The 20,309-nt window shown below is 51.4% G+C and overlaps 1 protein-coding gene across 1 annotated transcript; it reads right to left on the bottom strand.

Annotated features, from left to right (window-relative positions):
• Nucleotides 1–7,346: 7,346 nt before the first annotated feature.
• Nucleotides 7,347–18,347, bottom strand: LOC129213993 (membrane-anchored junction protein-like). The gene is made up of 10 exons (XM_054844963.1): nucleotides 18,247–18,347; nucleotides 17,057–17,102; nucleotides 15,983–16,058; nucleotides 14,088–14,213; nucleotides 12,730–12,761; nucleotides 11,810–11,916; nucleotides 11,064–11,121; nucleotides 8,223–8,295; nucleotides 7,661–7,805; nucleotides 7,347–7,470 (listed from the first exon to the last, which is right to left on the bottom strand). Exons 1-10 carry the CDS (start codon nucleotides 18,345–18,347, stop codon nucleotides 7,347–7,349), a joined length of 888 nt encoding a protein of 295 aa, XP_054700938.1.
• Nucleotides 18,348–20,309: the final 1,962 nt, after the last annotated feature.

Below are 20,309 nucleotides of genomic sequence, written 5' to 3'. Positions count from 1 at the left end.
CGGCACACAATACCTGACTTAGTCCCACCTCGCCAAAAGTATAAATCTGGCATTTAGAATCCTCTTTTCTGAGGACGAGAACTCCAACTATCCGGACAGGTCGACGGGCCTGGACCTCTCCCCTCCCCAAGCAGGGACGCCTCTTTGGTAAGACTTGCGCCTCCGGTTATGTCGGATGTTACCTCGGGAAAACTATCATTAACAAAAGCGCTGAACTATTAACTTGAGCTCAAAATTGTTGCAGTAAGTGCATTTATCAACGGCAATTCCGAACTTTTATATCTGTCGCCTCAATAAATTACCTATTTTTTCTATTCAACTTTGCAAAACTGTTTCGGTGAAAGTCCTTAGTGGGGCTCTGACAGGCAAACGTTGACTCTGATATGTGGCTACACACATAATCCTTTAGACATAAACCGTTGACCAAGTCTGGGACTAAGACTGGACCTAGCCGCACCTAGGCTCCTCTCTGAGAAGGAGTTCAGAAAGCAAGGGGGTCCTTTCTGAACCTCGTGACTCAACGGGAGGGCCTCCCTCAGCCACACATCAGACTTGTACCCTTTCACGCGACACTTGGTCACACCTCATACAGCTCTTCTCACTATTGCCATCCATTCCAGGGACAGGGCTGGCATGCCCTGCAGCCTGAGGCCCATGGGGCTGCATGTTCTCCTGGGACCTCTGTCGGGGTTGCCACATCCACTCTGGTGAGGGCAGAGGGCATGGCTTTCTGCTGGGTGGATACCACAGCCCAGCCCCTTCCGAGAAGGCCACGGCCACCAACACCGCAACCCGGCCCCTTCTGACAGGGTCACAACCACTAACACTGAGCCCAGCTCCTTCCAAGAGTGCCATGGCCATCAACGTCGCAGCCCAGCCCCTTCCGAGACGACCACGGCCACCGACGCCGTAGCCCAGCTCCCTCTGACAGGGCCACAACCACCAACACCGAGCCCTGCTCCTTCTGAGAGGGCTGTGGCCACCAACACCACAGCCCAGCTCCTTCCGAAAGGGCCGTGGCCACCAACTGAACTCACCTCAGGAGCTGGTAGGGCCACGACGCCCTTCCACACCAACCGCCGCCCCAGGCTCTGGTTGCCCGCTCTGCCCGCGGCGCTCCCCAGGCTGCTCTTTACAGGCGTGGGGGTGGCCGCGGCCCTGTGCGCCGAGACCTGCCGCTCCGCTGCGGGCCGGGCCGGCTCCGGGCAGCTCCCCTCGGGACGGGCCGCTCGTTTCCGTGACAGCGCGTTCAAACCTCCCGCCGTTGCCCTGGCAACGCCCAGGCCTCGGCGGCGGCTCTCGCGAGAGCTGCCGGCTCCCGGCGGGTGTCTCCGCTGCCCCGGCGTTTCCCGGCCTCAGCAGACCCCCCGTGTGCGCCGAGACCTGCGGCTGCGCTGCCAGCCGGCTCCGGGCAGCTCGCCTCGGGACGGACTGCTAGTCCGTTGGGGTCGGGTCCGTTGGGATCGGGTCAGCTCGGGCCGGCTCGGGTCCGTGAGGCTCGGGTGCGTTGGGATCGGGTCCTCGCTGTCCTGGCAGGGTGCGCATCGGGAGAGCCCCAGGGCTGGGCTGGGGCCGGCTCTGTCCTGGCTGCGACCCCCGCTTTGGCGGGGCAGCCTGGCGGGGGGGCACGGCAGGACCCCCTTTGGCTGCCCCGGGGCAGTGCTGCCCTCACAGCGGGTGGCAGTGGCGTCACGCACCGAGCCCTGGGGAGCTGCCCCGGAGCGGGGGGGGGTCGCACCCCCCAGGCGCTGGGGGACGGCATCGCGTCCCCCTCGGCCACCCCTTCCCCAGGCAGAAGAAACCCAGCGCCCTCCCGCTGTCCTCCGCGGCCGGGGGCCAGACCCAAAGGGCTCCCCGGCTGGCGGGGGCCGGGGGCGAGACCGCGACCGGGGCGGGGGGGGGAGGGGTCCCTCGTATCCCCTGGGGTGGGACACGCGGGCATGGGGGCTTCCTCCGCTGAACCTCTCCGCTCTATTGCGGATTGCCACCGGGGCCACAAAAGCACCACGAGCAAGCGTGCCCGGGATTCAAAGAGCAGATGTGCACATAGCGATACCTGTATCTCGAGCTCAAGCTCCTACAAATAATTAGCAACGATCAACACCACCAAATAGCACCAAGTCTATAGATGGTACCACCAGTTCATACAAACTGCTCGCTAATAAAGTGCCGTACGGTTACCGAAATGGATTTGCTCACTTTTTCTTCTCTTCCAGTTTGCGCGCGGGTACCGGAGCGCAGGCAGCAGAAGCGCGTGCTAGTTAAAACCTCTTTCTACTGCTGGCAATAAAGGTGCCTCTCGGTAGGGAGCACAAGAAGGACTGCTCAGGAAGGATGGCTTCAAACGAAAAGAGGGGAGATGGAGATGAGATGTGAGGCAGAAATCCTTCCCTGTGAGGGTGCTGAGGCCCTGGCCCAGGTTGCCCAGAGAAGCTGTGGCTGCCCCTGGCTCCCTGGCAGTGGTCAAGGCCAGGCTGGATGGGGCTTTGGGCAGCCTGGGCTAGTGGAGGGTGTCCCTGCCCGTGGCAGGGGTGGGACCGGATAGGCTTTGAGGTCCCTTCCCACCCAAACCATTCTAGGATTCTATGACTCTCTGACTCCATATTACAACTCTCAGTTCTCTTTCAGTTTTCCACACCCCCGCAGACTGCTGCCTTAAAACCCCAAACAGCATTCCAGCCACCACGCCAGAGAGGTCACAGTGGTGCCAGTGGTAAAGCCGGGGAGAACTGCGAGGTGGAAGAATGTCTTCGGGTGGATAAATACCTCTGGGCCAAAAAATGGGATCTGACCGTCAGCCCGCAGCCAGCCTGACCCCCACTTCCATCACCCTTCCCGGGACAGAGCCTGCTGCAGCAGTCCTGTGGAGATGATTGCTCATCCCCACAGCAGCAGGACACCCATCCAGGGTCCCAGTAGTGTCCGCAGAGAAGAGCCGCCAGCCATTCTGAGGGAGAGCCACGGGGCCGTGCAGGGAGACAGCCCACACACCCCCCCCCGACACTGCTGCTGACCGGGGAAGGGGGGAAGCAAAGCGTCTTCCCTCCTCTTTCTCTTCTCCCCTGGACAATGTATTTCTCATTCCCCGGGTTTCTCCGGCATTTCTTTCTTTTCCCATTTTCAGGGCCTTCCGTCCCTCCCCCCCGCCGTTCCTGACCACATTTCCCTCCTCGGGTTTGAGTGCAGAGGAGGGTTAAGCATCCCCTCAGACAGACCCACCGCACCGTCCTGCGTCTGAGCAGGTAACTCACGGTCAGCCTCTGCCTACGGCTCAGGTCTGGAACTCTCCCACTCCTCTGGCTGGTAAGAGCCAGCTGAGAGCACCTGCCCTGGGCAGTGCCTGGTCTTCTCCTGCAAGGAGAGAGCTTGTCTGCCTGCACACGCGCTCTCTGAGGGTGTTCTCAGGTACTGCATAGGCTACAGGGAAGCATTTTACACACGTGTGTGAGCAACGGGGCCGCTACAGCGGCAGGCAGAGCCATGTAGAGCTGCCTGCATGCAGGAGGTATTCGAGTGCCAGAAGTTGCACGATAATGAACAAAACCGGCACAAGGGACCGCAGAGAGGCAGGACACCCCACTGAATGCCCACGAATGACCGGCAAAGCCCGAAGCAGGACAAGCGGCATCGGGGCAGAGGAGATTGCCCCTGCTGGGGGGTGGGTAAGTAGCACAAAAATGTCCTGCGTGAAGAGGAAAAACAGCAGCCTTTTCCACTTCCGACTTCTCGCACCAACGAGCTCTCTGGCCTGATCACGCCGACTTCAGCAGCTTGGAGCATCAAGGGTCATAGTCACCAGTGCCAGCAATGCTGCATCAGTGCCGTGAGCCCAGGTACCTCTGGAAGTGTCTGGCTCTTTCCAGCGTTTACGGGATGCCAAGGGAGAGGGAAGAGCTCCCCCAAGAAACAGCCTGGCTTGCTTGTTTCTGCCTGTTCTTTTTGAAGCACCTTTCCTTTTCCTTTTCGAAGGCTACTTGTTGAAAGAGCAAGATGCTTTCTAAAAGTTACAGGAATGCCTGTCCCTGTGAAAATAAAAAATCTTGTTGTTTAGATTGAATGAAACCATTTTCTTTATCACCTAAAATGATTCTCCAAAATGGATGCACATCTTGCAAGTATCACCCATAATTCTCTAATGGCATTTTCCAGATTGAGAAATCAAAATGTCTTTGTGTGCATGCAGTAGCTTCAGCTCCCCAAGTATTCCTTCCCCGCTGACCTCACCGCTGACACCATCATATGGCCGGCTGCCTGGCTGTCTTTCTGCTAACAATGCATCAATCGTTTTTTCTTTTTCTGCTCTCTGTCCTACCTTACATTTGTCTGCCTAATTCTTGGGCAGATCTCCTCTGCTGATTCTTGCCAGTAATTCAGGTCTATAATCATCCCTCTGTCCGTGTCTCCCAATCGCACGTCCATCGGTGTCAGTCTGGTTCACGGGTACAGTTTACAGTCAGATGAAAACATTGAATTTTGACTTTTTTGATACGCGGCACAGCTTTTGGTAAGCCCAGGTGGCAATTCCTCCTGACCCTGCCTGCAGGTGAGTTTCCAGGAAAGGCTCTGGACAGAGCTAAGCCCTCACGGGACGTTACCAGGCTGTGTTGTCTTCTGCTCTGGTAGGGGTCGGTGAGAGGGAAGATCGCGCAAGGAACAGCTTAGTCCTTGGTGCTTGAGCGGAAAAAGAACCAGCGCCAGGCTGTCCAGAAGATGCTCGGCCTCAGGGATGACGGTGGGTGCTCCTCCACATGGGACAGCGTCTGATTCCCCAGCAGAGGCAGATGGGAATCACGCTCCTCTCAAGTAGAGCAGTTTTCCTCCTTTCCTCCCCTGTCCCAGGCCCAGCTTCACCCCAGACTCCTCTCCTCCCACTTGTTACTGCTGCAGGTCACACTCGGTCCCATCAGCCAGGCAACAAGGGGCACAGGGGTCAGGGTCCCTGCACAGCGGTGTCTCATGCTTTGTCTCTGCTCCCTCCTGGCTCCTCTGCAGGCTGCAGCCCCCTTGGGGGGCGGGTTGGCCCTGGCTGGCAGGTGAGCCCCCACCCAGCTGCTCACTGCCCCCCTCAGCGGGATGGGGGAATCGGCAGGGCAAAAGCAAGAGAAAACTCGTGGATCAAGACACAGATGGCTTAACAAGGGAAGGCAACTCCCTCGGGAAATAGAGAAGCACACCATGGCTGAGGTTGGAAGGGACCTCTAGGGTCCATCGGGTCCAAGCCCCTCCTCGAGCAGGGCCACCTACAGCCAGCTGCCCAGGACCACGTCCAGACGGCATCCGAGTGTCTCCGAGGTGGGAGACTCCAAATCCTTCCTGGGCAACCTGTGCCAGGGCTCGGTCGCCCTCGCAGGGAAAAAGCGTTTCCTGAGGCGCAGAGAGAACCTCCTGTGGCTCCTTATCCGTCTGTGCTGACAGGTAAGTGCTGACAGCAGACCGGGAGCATCCATGGCATCGGTAGGGGCCAACCCCAGCCCGGGTGTCGCACGCCGTCAGCTGCCATCCCGAGCGGCAATTAAATACCCAAATGATGAGATTGGCTGACCCGTCGCACAGGGAAATTAGTGGCGCTGTCAGCGCCGGCAGGGCTCGGGGCTGTAGGGAAAGGCATGGCTGGATGCGGGGAAGGACCGCGCATCGCTGCGGCACCGCTCGTCCTTCCCTGAGGCTAACGCGCGTGGGAAGGATGGAGAAAACTTTGGGGTCCTCCCTTTGTCTTCATCCGTTTCCCAGTCCTCACCGCTGCCCGTCTCCTTGCACAGTCCCCCAGCAGAAGGGATTGAATCCCGCTGCGCTCACCTTTACCTGTGTTTGTGGGACAGGACTAAGGTGAATGGGATCAATGGAACTAGTTTCTCAACTCCATTCCTTCTTGGAGGGAAAGCATTGTTTCACTGCTGATGGGAGTCCAGGGATGAATCCATTGGTACGTCGGGTGGACAATCCCTGGGCCAGGGTGAGAAGAAGCCAAACAGACCATGTGCTGCATTCTCTGACTCACATGGAGCACCGTCTCATTCTGCCTGACAAGTTACCCCTGAGACGCAGTTAAATGGCCGCCTGTTGCCGATGGGAACGTAATGACCGCTCGGTGTCGTGGCTTAGACTAGCACTGTGCATGTACGTGCTTGCGGCGGCTCGGCTCGGGGGATGGCCGAGGAATGATGGTTTGTTGCAAAGGCACTAGCGGGATGGCAAAAAGCTGCTGAGCGTGCCCTAGGCACGTCTGAACTCTTAACTCCCAGCCTCATCCCGCCACGTATCAAAGGCATAAATAATTATACATAAGTTGTGGTGTAGGGCTAAAAATCTAATCCAAACTATTTTCACCAATGTTGACCTTTTGAATGCTGTGAAGCATAGTACAGGAGTCCATCTAAATCTAGAAACCTCTACTTCTTGGAGGGAAAGAGTGTTTTCTGCTGGGGTAACACTGACTAAAATAACACGCAGTTCCAAGTTGATGCTTCTTTTATTAGAATCTCATACACTGAATGTTAAATGTCAAATGCCCGATTTATGACACTCGAGGATCAACATCTTAAAGCTTGTTGCTCTTTTTCCAAAAAACTCTAGGTGGTGAAGAAAAAGGCATTCTAACCCAACACCTTCAGGACGTTAATTTGAAAATGTCAACAAAGCAGAACCGCAGTTAAAGCATTTAATAGCTGAGACGAGCGATGTGAAAAGCAGAATTACAAAAGAAACACCACCACCACCCGACACTCACGCTATGAGTTTACCTTCCCACAACAATCAGTACTTCCAGGTCAGTTCTTTCCACCAAAAAGATGCTGTAGTGGCGAAAAGATGATGCTGTGGAAACAACAACAAGGACAACAACAAGAGCGCGTTATATTTAAAATACTTCTCTGAGAATTGTAATAACAAGGTAATTTCTGCCCACCAGAAAGACACAACCCCAGCACAAAATAAGGCAGAGGCAGGCTGACAAAAGAGAGGAAACAAAGAAGAACTAACTTGTGCCCTAACGGTCTAGTCTCGATAGTTAAAGGGACTGGCATACGTTAGGAGTAACAAGGAGCTTTATTCCTTCCAAAACCAACCCGCCCATCAAACAAACAGTTACTGCCGGCATTCAACTCGTGCTGTGCAGTGACCAGACTACTTCTGCAGGATACAGCTTTGACAGCTTTAGAGCGCTCGCTTAGTCAGCAGTGCCCAGCAACTGTTTGCACGGATGCTTTCATTTCGGTTGAAAGTGGCGCCTTTGGGAGTCAAAGTGACAAAGGCCACGCACAGTTGTGAAGCCACCAAACAAAAGCCATGCTGACCTTAACGGGACTGAAGGTCTGTCCTGGGAAGGCCCTGTTAGAAGGGGGAGTGTCTCAGTCCTTTAGAAAATCGAGGTGGAGGTGGCACTCCCCAGCTGAGGTCAGTAACCCCCCTCCCGTGAGCAGCTTTTTTCCCAAAGACAGCTCAGAAGACCAACATTTCTGAGGAATGTTGCACCTCACCACAGGACAAAAGGACATCCCTGAATGTTCCTTTGCCTCGGAAGACTTTGGTTTAACCACAGAAGAGAGGTGTCCGTTCTTCAAGACAGCAGAGAATCACCTGAACTGCCAGAATCAGGCACAGGCTCTGACACAGTCTCGGACGTAGCCAGGACTGCATCTGCTCAGAGCTGTGGTATTAGTACCTTCTCCAGAACTTTGAGAGACCTCTTCCTTCTGGCTCCACGTTTCCTTTGGGTATCATTTGGTCCCTTTGCTGCAGTAGCTGCATTGCACCCTCAGCCCGACCAGCTGCTGTTCTTTGTTCAAGGTTAGGTTCCACAGGTCCCCCTGTAAGAAACAGCAGCAAGAACAAAAACACAAGCTCGCTCTCTCCACACTCCCGGCAAACCCAACGGCAGACCCCAAAACTCAGAGGTGGGTCCAGACTCTGGCTGGCGGGATGCTGGGGAGGTTTCAAAGCAACCACAGTGCAGACTGATTTGGAGGTAGGCTCCCATCTCACAGTCCAGCTCTGAAAGAGCTACCTAGCCTAGCTCTGTGAGAGGGCAATTCCCTATGCGGGAAGACAGTCTCAGCCAAAATCATCGGTGACCTACCGCTTTACGGTGGTTCCAATTCCCAATCTCACGGGCGGGAAAATACCAAACTCGGTTTTTAAAGGAAAACTGATACCAATGTACTCCGTGCAGCTTTGCGCTCAATGCAACCAATTTGAATGGAACAATCCAGGAATTTCTTACTTACAGAAACTGCCTTGGTTACAGCCCACAGTAAGGGATGCCGGACTAAACTCACACTCATTTTCTTTGGAGGAATTCTGAAAGGAAGAGCAACCAAGAGCTGTTACACAACGTACAATTCTATTGCACAGCAGATTTATGTGTGTTTGCTTGCTTGCTGTACGAACTGAAAGGCAAGCTTTACTCTCTTGTTCTGTGATTGGATTTTTTTCTTTCTGCTACCATGAGGACTTTCTTCACCACTGTATTTCTACCCCTCCCTCCTCGGGACATTCACAGGCCTAACGTAAAGCTGTAATTCATTGAGTAGACTTTAACCTATCAGACGGTGAGAGAATAACAGCAGCTATGGCATAGACAGCGATTTAAAAAAACCACAAGCTGAGCTGCTGTGGGAAATAACAGCCGCTGGACAATACAGGCCCTGAGACATGAGCCCTGCTGAGACATAGTCATAGGAAACAGAGTAACAGGGAAGGGAGAAAAGTGAAAAGTGCCAGAAGCAGCAAGAGGTGAGCCAGGAATACCCATTAGGAAGGCTATCAGCAACACAAAGGACCACAAACAACAAAATCAGCATGAAAGCTGCTTTAAGAGAGAGGAAAACAACTGGGTCACAGAGAGAAGAGAACAGAAGAACAGTTCCACTCCCGGGTGGTGTTTCCCTTGCACTAAGCTCAGGTTCATGCAAATTCCAAACTTGAGATGGCCTGAGATCTTTGCAGTTTAGTCTCACAGCACTAAGTTAGGAAAAGTATCTGCCGTGACAGGCTGAGCATCTCTCAGTTCTCCTCCTTCCTTTCTTTCTTTGACTTCTACTGGTGCGCTTGGGAAGAGGAAAGATGTGCAGGCTTGACTCCAGTCATCCTGACCAGACAGTCTGCTGTCAAAATTGCAGGCCTACAAGGACAAGAGCTGAAAACACTATCTCTTTAACAGCCATGTGCCTGCGGCACTTCCATCCTCCTCCTCCCGAACCGAGTGCCAATGTTGTACAGTCAATCCTACGTGTACTAAGTAGACAGATTCCCTTCATGTTTCACGAGACCCTTCCCTTTCTGAGATGCACTCGAAAACACCCAGCGGATTTGGATCCAAAGTCATACACTGCTGATGATAAACTGAACGAGAGCGCTGGAGGAACGATCAGAAGAATCCTGAGAAAGTACAGCAGTGACTGATGTGTTTTTTCCTAAACCTAATCTTTCTTCTCATCCTGAACACCAAAAGAAACCAAATGGAAAGCAAAGCAAAGGGAAAGCATGTCACGAAGCACCTGGCTCTGAGCGCCTAAAAAAAGGCACGTAAGGGAAAGGTCATCTGCCCATGATTTCATGCAGTGCTCGTGACATCTGCTCTGCTTTCATAAACACAACCGTTTGTGTCTGGACATCCCTCTCCCTGTAACGGTGCCTCAACTAGTGCAAATTTTAGGTAGAAGCATCTCTTTGGGAGAAGGTTCTTCTCACCTGAACTGGTACTTACCGAGTTGATGATTCATTCATCATAGTTCCAGGTTACCTGGAAAGAGCTCAGGACATGTCCTCCCACATTTTTTAACGCAGTATGAGGTTACACTGATGTCTGCCACCTACCACCTTGTTTCTCAGGCTCCAACATGCTCACCTGGAGCTCCAGCTTTCAAGGACTCTCATGTTTGGGAAATTCAGCCACTCTACAAGGAGCGGAGGCATTCTGCGGACAGTAATAATAGCAGAGCGGGGAATACAAAAGCACCTTTCAGAGGACGACCCTGATCCCACCAACAGAGCGTTTGGAGCACCTGAGGAAAGAAGCCAGAAGGGGCGCGTGTAGAGAGACCCGTCGCTAACCCTGCGCAGGGAAGCTGAGGGGAAAAACAAGTGACACAGGTTTTAGAGACAAATGAGCCCGCTCGTTTTAGAGAAGTTCTTCTGTACTGAATGCTCCCGAGGAGTTACGAGGTGGTCCCCTTCCTATCATGAAAATCCAACAAGCCTGTCGAAAACCCTCTACTGAATGAAAGTTTTGGGCTCACAACAAGGCGAGGGCTGTTCCGATACAGGAGTTTATCTGCGCAGGCTGAAGGTGACCATGCAACTAGTAGCAGGTGAAATCGCAGGCCACTGTATATGCCATGAATCCCTGCAGCGCAATTCTGCTGGGACTGGCCCTTGGAAGCCAGGAGCCAGCAGGCAGTACGCCCTGGCCTGCTGAGATCTCAAGCAAGCCCACAGACGACATTGGCATCAAGGCTTAGCCAGTTGTGGAGAGGTCCAAAAGGCTCCCGAAATGGGGGCAGCACGTCATCATGCAGAAACACGCGGAAATCCAGGTCTCTGATGCAAGTGTTCACCTCCCAAGGAACAGCAGGAGAAGCAGCTGTTCTTGGGAGACAACCTTCTTGGTGGACAATCCCAAGAGCAATGAGTTTGCCTCCCCAGAAAATACTCTCTCCAAAGACTTGGAGAGGGAAGAAGGCCAGGAAGGGGATAGCATGGCAGGGATTTGGATGGAATTTAGGATGGGTCTCAGTATCCAGAAACAGGATGAAATGCACTGGGACATTGGGGCATCTGAGGTAAAAGAGGACTGGAGTCCTGATGACAAGGCAGGGCGTCCTTCAGGTTCATCTCTGAGAGGCTAAGCTCACCCCCAGAGTTCGGAGCTTGACAGTCACAAAAGCTCCTGTCATCTCCTGGTAAAACTCATCCCTTGGCTAAGCTGGATGAGCAGCGATCACAAATGTTGCAATGTGGGTGAAAAGGGAAAAAAACAGTACCTGACGGCATTTTTATGCTTGCCACTTGAAGAATCTAGGACTAAACAGATGTTGTTGTCTCTTTCTGAACATTCTGTAGCTTACCGTTTCCAATCCATGCTTTGCTTTACTCGTATGGCGAACACACTCGGCTCCAGTTCTAAAAAGAAGTCAAATAAGTAAGAACTGAGTTTACAAAAAGTCACAAAAAAGAAGCAATCTTGTAAATGGCTACTCCAAGTATGTCATTAGAAATCAGGATTTTAGTACCTCTAGCCAACAAGATAGATACCCTTAATCTATATTTGTACTCACGTTTCAAAGTCTCACCTAAAAAATGAAAATATGCACTCCTTCCAGTACCAGGCTTTCTGCTTCTCTAGTCAAACCCACAAGCAGTTAAAAGAGAAAGAAAACGCTACATGACGTGGAAAGGGGGATGAGCAGCGAGGTGAGAAAGCTTGCAAATCCTACAAGGTTACTGGCACAAAGAGAAGGGCAAGTAGCAAAGAACCACAGAAAGATCTTACAAGACTCAGTCATGGAGCAATAAAATGGCAGAGGAAACTCTGTACAGAGAGGTACAAAGCGGAGCACGTGGGGAAAAACAACCCTGGCTTCACACACAGATGATGTTAACACAAAGGAGATAAGCAGGAAGACCTCTAGTTAGTGGCAGAACCTGAAAGCATATGACAACTGTTCTCCCAAGAAGGGCAATGCTGCTTAGATTCTGTCACCTATGGAAGAGAAGGAAGAAGACAAACGGGGCAAAGGACTACACAGGAATGAAAGATGAGGAAGGTACAAGAGACATCAAAAATATTCATACGTGCCCTGGAAGACTATTGCGTAGTCCTGGCTGTGGACATGAGGTCTCTGCTCCGACCTCTGCTCTTCTCCTCTTCACCGCTTCTCCCACTGCAGTACCTTCTGACACTTCATTTCTTCTCTTGACCTTCAAAACATTGCAAACTTGGCACTGACCACACTTGCTTTTGACTTTTCTATTTCAGAACAACACTCAGAGTTAAGAGGCATTCATATTTCACAAAATTGCTCATGTTTATACAACGAAAACCAAAAAATGATTCAGGAAGAAAAGGTTACCGCCCTTATTCAAACAGAAGATGAGCACTGAGAGGCCGTCCAGAGAATTATGCTCAACAGTTTTCAACAAGAATACCGCTTGCCAGGACATCCTATTGCTCCACTCTCAGAGGAGGGCCTAGGAAGGTAATTAGCAGGAATGTCAGGCTAGCAGAGAGAGTGGGATTTTCTTTTGGCCAATTTGGACAGGACGCGTTCACCACCAATTCACTCCACCTCCAGGCACTTACCTCTATTGAAAACAAACCTAACCTGAGCTCTCATTAAACAAACACTTTCCAAAGAGGCTTAACTTTGTTGTTTACGACACATACAGCACCTAGGAAACCACTTAATCATTCAGCAATGTTGAGCTCACACAGACTCTCCCAGTGAAGACACCATTGGACAGCTCGGCCCAGACGTGTAGGAAACACATTTAACGGAAGCCAGCAGGGCCCTCGGGTCCTGAGGCAGGACTTCATTCAAAGGCCGATGGAATCAACAGGAAGGTTTCTCTCAACGGGGATGGTTCCAGGTGAGAATCCAGTGCCACCTTGCGCTGCCTGACTGACACCCGCAAATAGGAGGACTATAGCATTGCCTACGTAGATATTCTGCTCCTCCAGACTGTTTTGAATACAACTCAAAAACCAAACCAAAACAAAACCACACAACTCACCAGCTCATCGCTGCCCTTGGTTGCTTCTTTACCTGTAACAGAGGTAGTACACCATTTGGTGAATATTTAGACTGGACTTCCTTTAACCAACTTCACAGTACGTTTCTGCATTGCGCCTCACTGCCTGAGAACAAGGTAAACTACTCAGAAACACTGCTGGGCTTGCATGTGATACGGTGACATGGAAAAACTGCAAATACGGCTCTTTCAGAACTAGAATTCCTGGCTGTGAATACCACATGTTGATGGGATGGGGACAACTGCTTTTCTTGAAGAAGTCAAAGGAGTCTTCAGAAGAGAAGAAGGAACCGGAGAACTGTTGGCGTCACTCTGTGTTTTGGGCACCAGATGGAAAATGCAAGGACACCTGGAGCACAGCCTCCAGAGAATATTGGCCAGCTCACCTCTGATGCATGGCATCCATACATATTTTCCTCAACAAAAATCCCTGCCGACAGAAACATCAGTGCCTGAAAGTAACAGCACGTTACGCTGTGCATAACTGTAGAACAGAAATGTTGTACAACTATCTGCGAAGAGCAATTAAATACTGGAGCAAGGTGTACAGGGAAGTGAGTGAATTCTTCATGTTTAGAAGTTTTTACTTCCAAACATGGTGTGTTTGATAGGGAATGCTGCATGCAAGCAAACGGGTGAGACTAGGAAAGGACTACCGGTCCATTTTAGAAAGGAGACCAGGATATCTCCTAGACAGTCGTAAGAAAAACCAGCAGCTTTTCCCAGGGACCAATAACCAGAACAGGAAAGAGTAAGAATAAACCCTCAGTTTTCACAACAGAGGAGGTTAAATGTAGCGTCCCACAGAGGTCTCAGCTGGGGCCTGAGGCTGTTCATGGAATTCATCGAAAACCTGGAAAACGAGACACCAGTGAGGTGACAACATTTGCTAATGATACAAAAGACATTATTACCATTACTACTACCATTACTTAGGAAAACAAACGCATTCTTTCTTTAGGAAAGCAGAAACAAAGAGTGTCAAGTTCAATGTCAACAAACGTAGTCAGCACCAGGAAGAAAAACACGCGTGCCATATGCTGGCTGTGACATTAAAGAACGAAGCGTGGGAGCCACTGGGCATTGCTTCATAAAAGTACTAGCGGAAGGGCCAGCAGTGGCTGAAAAAGCCAAAGAGAGATTCAGGAAATTTTAGAAAAGCAATACAGGACAAAAGAGAACACGCTCTTCTGCTCCATTTCAAATCCATGGTACAGCCGTACTGCACGCAGTTTTGCTCCCTCTCATTCAAAGACACAGTAGGTGAAGGGAAAGGGAAAAGCAAGACATAGATGATAGGTGTTTCCAGAAATGATCCAAAAATAACCCGAGGGACTTACCACAAGATACGTTTTGCTGAAAGGAGTTGAGTTCTAGATACATAGTGCAAACGTAGGGATAAGGCACAAGACGGACGTTCTCGTGTTTGAATCTCATCTTCGATACTCTCTCCCATTTACTCAAATCTGAGAAGGATGATAAGACTTAAGAACACAGCATTAACATTTCAAAGGAGCAGGAGTCCTGACAGTGTCTCTTGTAAAGCTTCAGAAATCATAGCACATGGCACACGGGGACAAGGCAGCAAATACAATCGGTCGGTAGGAACTTTGTGAAAAACCACTTGTAACCACCACAAGAAACACTCATCCAGGTGATGCTCTCCCATCAGTCGCTTCCATTAATAGCGTTGTGTTTCCTTAACTGCGTTTGGCTTCAGTCCTGACATTCTCCCGCAAGAAACAACAGGCCAGGCTCTTCCAACCCCATGAATAAAACCTCTTCGGCTTTCCTAGCTCAAAAGTACTGCTTTTACAAGTTACTTGAAAGATTGAAAAGGACTAGGAGTCAGAGGAGCAGCAGCATCACATTTACTTCACAGTTCAAAATGGGAGGAAAAAAGATAATTGACACGACAACCGCCACAGTCACAGACATTCCTTCCTGTGGGTGCAGTGCTCGCACCGAGGAGCTCATGCACGCAAGAATGGGTGACGCTAGACAGCGGTCTCCTTATGTGCCTCTGATCTCAGGAAGAAACAGGTAAAATGAACACTTTCAGCCCATTTGCTAGCAGAAACAAACATCCTGAGAATGGGAGATGGAGCCCAAGGTTTGCCTGGATGGAACACTGACACCATCAGTTCCTTTAAGGGATGAAATTGCTCGTTTGAGTTTAGCTTCAAGGGCTTCCACCGCTGGTGACTACCTACGAGTTATGCTACAGTGAGGAGCCCAACACACAGATTGCAGAACAACTCACCACGCCAGGCCTCTGAGCTTGCCGTTCTCATCAGGGCCCAGCACCGGCTGAGCATGTGGATGGACTTCCACGTCCTAGAGACACGCAGTTGTGAACCAAGCACTCCTCAAGCACGCAGGCAAAACCGGCTGAGCTTTAGTGAAGCAAACCAACAACGAGGCTTCGTTTCTTTGGGTGCTTCCTGCCTGACAATGCTCTCGGCGACTCTCTCTTCCTGGCAGTAGCAGGAAGAAGTTGCTATCACACATGCCAGCTTCGGACAGAGAAAGAGGATGACCTTGTTCTTGCCTGCTATTACGAGGGGTGGCAATGGTGCCGTCTGCTAAGACTGCAAGGGAATGCCTTGGAGGTGGAAACCCCTGAGTGTTCATTACTCCTGGGCACCCAGAACCACAGGAGCTGATGCCAAAGGGCCTGATCCAACTCAAATTTGAGACACACCTCAGCACTGAAAAGTGCTAACTAACTTGCTCTTCTCTTCAACAAGAGACTCACTCAGGAGAGTAACTTCTTTTGAACCCTTCACACTACAGCAACTACAATATTTCATCCTAATGTACCTTACAAGAAAACTCCTGCGGTCTTCTCTACTAGCAGGCCAACGCTGCTGAGCCTGTCAGGAGCGTTTTACGTTTTATTCACCTTCGGAAGCAATGCACTAGCTTTGCTCACAATCGCATTAGGTGGGCTTCCCCTGACTTTATGTATGCACGTTCATTTCCTCTGGCTAACTCAGATTTGGAACGCACAGCTGTTCAGCTGAAAACACTGCAAAACACTCTTTTCACATCTGTCCTCTGGCAAAGGCAACAACCGAGGAGGATCTTCAGCAAATGTAACACTCCAAAGCTCAACGGAGTCGTACTCCAGCTAAAGATCTGCACACTACTAGACACGAATGTCAAATCAAGCAATGCCCAACAGACACAAGTCATTGACTCTTTTCTTTGACCAGCAGGAAAGAAAGGATACACGGAAAGATAGTGAAGTGCTCGGTAGAAAATGGGTGCAAATCGCCAAGATTCCCAAGGATTACTCGAATTGCTTCCTGGAGAGGCCAAAAAAAGAAAGGAAGGAAGGAAGGAAGGAAGGAAGGAAGGAAGGAAGGAAGGAAGGAAGGAAGGAAGGAAGGAAGGATGTTAACAACACAGGCACGATTCCACTGTCGAGTACAGTTTCAAGGCTTGGGGAAAATTTAGAACTACTTTGCAGTTTGCATGAATGATGGAAGAGCAGTTCTAGCTATTTTGCTTTTCCTCCTCCCCTCCTTTGCCCCGCTCCCTCCCATCACCTGAGAGTGCGCTGCACTAACAGACTCATAGAAATTGAAGTGAATGAGTATCTTAATCTTGAACTAACACAGAAGCATTGCTATGGAGAGTGGAGGTCTGCTTTTAAATTTAACACGTTTTACATTTCGGAAGTCTCCTTTTTGCCAGCAAAACACCTGGTTCCAAAATACACATATTCCCCTTTTTCTGAAGATCGACCCAATTCCATTACAAAGGAACTGTAATTCAGCCCCAACAAACTCCTGCTTTGCAAATGGGAAACTTTCTCTAATAACACCTTTCAATATTTCCAAAAGTGAAAAAGGAAAAAAAAAATTAACTGATAGTTTTCCAAATCAATTAAAATCAGCATGTTTTCTTCAAGAATATTTATAATGCTATCACTGTACTCTGAAGATTTTTTAAAATTAAGTAACAGGAGCATTTTTAAGCAGGCAGAATGAATCTGAGCAGGAATCAAAAAGGAGCGGGGTGCCACTAGCTCAACAAATAGGAGTTTTCATTTGTCCACTTTTAACAGTCAGCAGCTTCATTAAAATCTTTCCAAGAAAAGCATTACTCGTCTGCGCTAATGCTGCCTGCTGATGACATTGTTCGTTTAGGTCATTTTTTCACCCTCCTACTCTCCAGAGAAGTTCCCCGTTACTCTCACTCGAAATGCTGCATTTGACAAAACATCCTCGGTCCCACAACGAACAAAAGATTTGCTCGGCTTAACGTTCAGCTAAGGTCACGGACCTGCTTCATCTCCTACCTCTAACTCCTTGACAGCACTTTCAGTGCCGTTGAGATCAGGAGCGCTGTGAAACCAACAGAGAGAGTTAGTCCCACCCCAATCAGAAAGCAGTGGAGCTACATTCATTGTAAGAGTTTCAACAACAACAAAACAGCATTCCCATTGCACAGACAAAATACTTGGCAGACAGATGAATTCCCAACTCCTTGTTCGTAAAAAACGTCCATCATTCCACAAGGACCGTTTCTCGTGACTTTTCTGCCCATTGGCATTTTGTGTGCCTGAGGATACAACGGATGGGAGATCAGATCTTTTCAGTCGATCTGCAGTGACCTTTAGGATTGGAGTTTTGACAAGGTGCCCTCAAACCAGCACCTCTGTCTTCCAGCCTATGGCGATGCCGTTCTACTCAAGGGACTAAAAGAGGGAACTGGCAGGACACGTCTCTTAATCCCCTCCACGCTGCAAACCTGCAGAGGAACGGGCCTTCACAGCATTGGAGCTCGGCCCTGTGATGCTGGGAGTTGTGTACTGCCTGCACCAAACTCTGTTCCCAAATATTAACTACATCTTTTGTAAGCCAGCTTCTCACAAGTTGCTTGCTGCTAGGTATCGGCCAACAATAAAACGCATGGGGAGAGAGAAGGTCTTAAAGAAAACCCAAACCCATTAAAAAGTAAACCAATCGCATCACCGTTACTTGGACATAAGTAAATACAGTGGAGCTTGCGCACATGACTTTTGCTTTACTTATTCAACCGCCTTTGTCTCGACCCACGAGTTTTCTTACTTTCACCCTCCCGATTCTCTCCCTCATCCCTCTGTGGGGCAGTGAGTGAGTGAGCGGCGCACGGGGCTCAGTTGCCAGCTGGGGTTAAACCACTACAAAGGCTCTAGAGCTTCGCGGTTAAACACTCACCAAACTTCAAAATACTGTCCGTAAAAGCAGCCTCTTTTTCCACTGAAGCGGGAAATCCACACGTGGCGGTGAAACACGAGCGTTTTTTACAGCTCCAGTGACTCTCTCAGGCTGATGCTCAGCCCGTGCAAGTGCCATAGCAACTCTGAAGTGACCGCTTCAGCGGTCAGTGAAAGAAGGCAGGAAATGAGGAACCCCCGAGATGGGAATTGAGGGTCTCGTCTTAACTCACTGCTACAGGTGGTCATCAAACTGCAGGTTGGCTTTTCAGCTCTAACATCATGCTTACCTGTTGAAGTTGCCATACCGGATTTTCAATTTGTACACCAGCCTGCCTGCATGAAGAAACCTTGTTTCAGGCAACGGATAGGTAAATGGTTTCAGCGACATCTTTCTTTCTCGCAGAACGCCAGCCCCGGGAAGCAGGAGAGTCAAAGGGAAATCACAAAGCGCCTTCACCAGATCTCATTCTGTCGGACAAGAAGAGAAGATTACCTGCCCTTTTTCCTCTTGAGGACGTTTGCCGAGAGAACCCACTTCCTACCAGTATCCCCCACAAGCCAGAAAATCGCCGGTTCAAGCGCCCGTTCCACTCAAGCCGGGGATCCTGGAGCAGGACTCGGGGACAGACTGATGGACAGCTGATGGCTACCCCGCCTCCAGCTGCGCTGCTCTGCAAATGTCACCACCACCACCCCTGAAGCTCCACCGGCCTCTTGCCCCGGGGGCTGGCAGCAAAGCCCGGGCAGGACGGTGTCGCAGCCCGTGACCGACCCCAGGCTGGGAGGGACACCCCCGGCTGCTGCGGGCCCCTGCAGCCCCTGCGGGCCCGGCCAGGAGAAACTCGTTTCTCTCCACAGCCGCACGCCGCCCCGCTGCCCGCCGGCCTCCGCCGGACAGCCACCAGCGGGAGGCAGTGCCCTGCTGCCCCCGCAGCCCCGGGGCCGGGAGGGAAGGAGGGGCCGAGGCTGGCCGGGCCTGCGGGGGGAAGGCCGGCACCCGCCGCGCCCCGCCGGCCCAGCGCCGCGGCCTGCCCAGAGGGGAGATGCCGCCGCCGCCGCCTCCTCAGCCCCGCTGCCGGCCTGCCAGGCCCCCGGGCAGCCCCGGCGCTGGCCACCACCGGGCAGCCCACCGCTCCACGGAAGGGGAGCAGCCCCCGCCACAGCCACCGGCCCCGCCGCCAGCCCTTGCCTCAGGCGGGGCCGGGCCGGGGCTGCGGGCGGAGCCCAGCCTAGCCCAGCCGAGCCGAGCGGAACCGAGCGGAGCCGACTCCAGCCGAGCCCTTCGGAGGCAGCTGCATTTTGGGGCTTGGAGCGCTTTGGGTTCCAGTGTGAGCCCAAAGCACCAGAGCTGTTGGCCTTTACCTTGTGGCAGGTCTTGCCATTGCTTTCAAAGCGGTCAGCGTTAACTCCGGTGCCTAAGGACAGTCCCTTGGCAGTGGCCCTGCTCGCTCATCCCTTTCTCTCCCAAAGTGCAATGATGTCACGCCTGCCTTTTCTTGGTTTCGGCACCTCTCGTGCAAAGATTCACAGAGATTTTTTTCATTCCTCCGCTACACGCAGAGTGTGGTTCCTGGAGGGGCACAGAAACGCAGCAGCAGCAGCAGCAGCAGCAGCAGCGTTAGTCTCGACTGGGCACTTTGAGAGAAAACACCCTCTTAGAGAGCTGTCTTGAGCCTTCCTGGCAGCCACGTTTTACTTCTGAAACAGACACAACTGAAACGCCCCAATGGTCATGACCTAGCTGAGCAAGGATCAAAAAAAGCCACTTTTTATCCCATGCAAGCCTCACGCAGCGATGCTTGTGGGGAAAACAACGTCCAAATCAGTTCTCTTGTGCCAGCCGCCAAAACAGGTTTTGGTATAAAAGAAGAGCCTTCTCGTGAACTACTTAAACACCTAAACTCCCAGCAGAAAGCAGACACGGATCTGCCTCCTTGGGGTAGGACAGTCAGAACGTCCCTTTGCTCTGTAAAGGACAACCTTTCCATGAAAAGAAGGAGCTCCTCCTTGTTGAGCCATCAGGCAGACAGTGCTCACTGCCTTCTGACGGCAGCCCAGCCTGGGGAACCCGGCTCAGACGAGCGCTTGCACCGCTTTGCCGCTTCCAGGGAGCGCCTGGACTCCTCCTGCCTCTCGGGAAATGTCTATGGATCCCAAACATCCTTCCTGGAAACAAAAAAAAAAGAAAGCAAAAGAAAAAGAGGTTGGTGTTCCTGCCAACCTACAGGGAATGAGAAGATCTTAAGCTTCTGGAATACCAGTTTGCATTTTATTATCCAAAACAGCAGTAGAGTGTAAGCAGAGTTGGGAGACCGACAAAGCTGACGTGGAGCCTCCACCCTGGTGAGCC

The sequence above is a fragment of the Grus americana genome, chromosome 16, assembly GCF_028858705.1.
Source record: "Grus americana isolate bGruAme1 chromosome 16, bGruAme1.mat, whole genome shotgun sequence".
Classification (NCBI taxonomy): Eukaryota; Metazoa; Chordata; class Aves; order Gruiformes; family Gruidae; genus Grus; species Grus americana.
The sequence above is the reverse complement of the archived record's forward strand: the minus strand, read 5'-3'. Positions and strand labels throughout refer to the sequence as shown.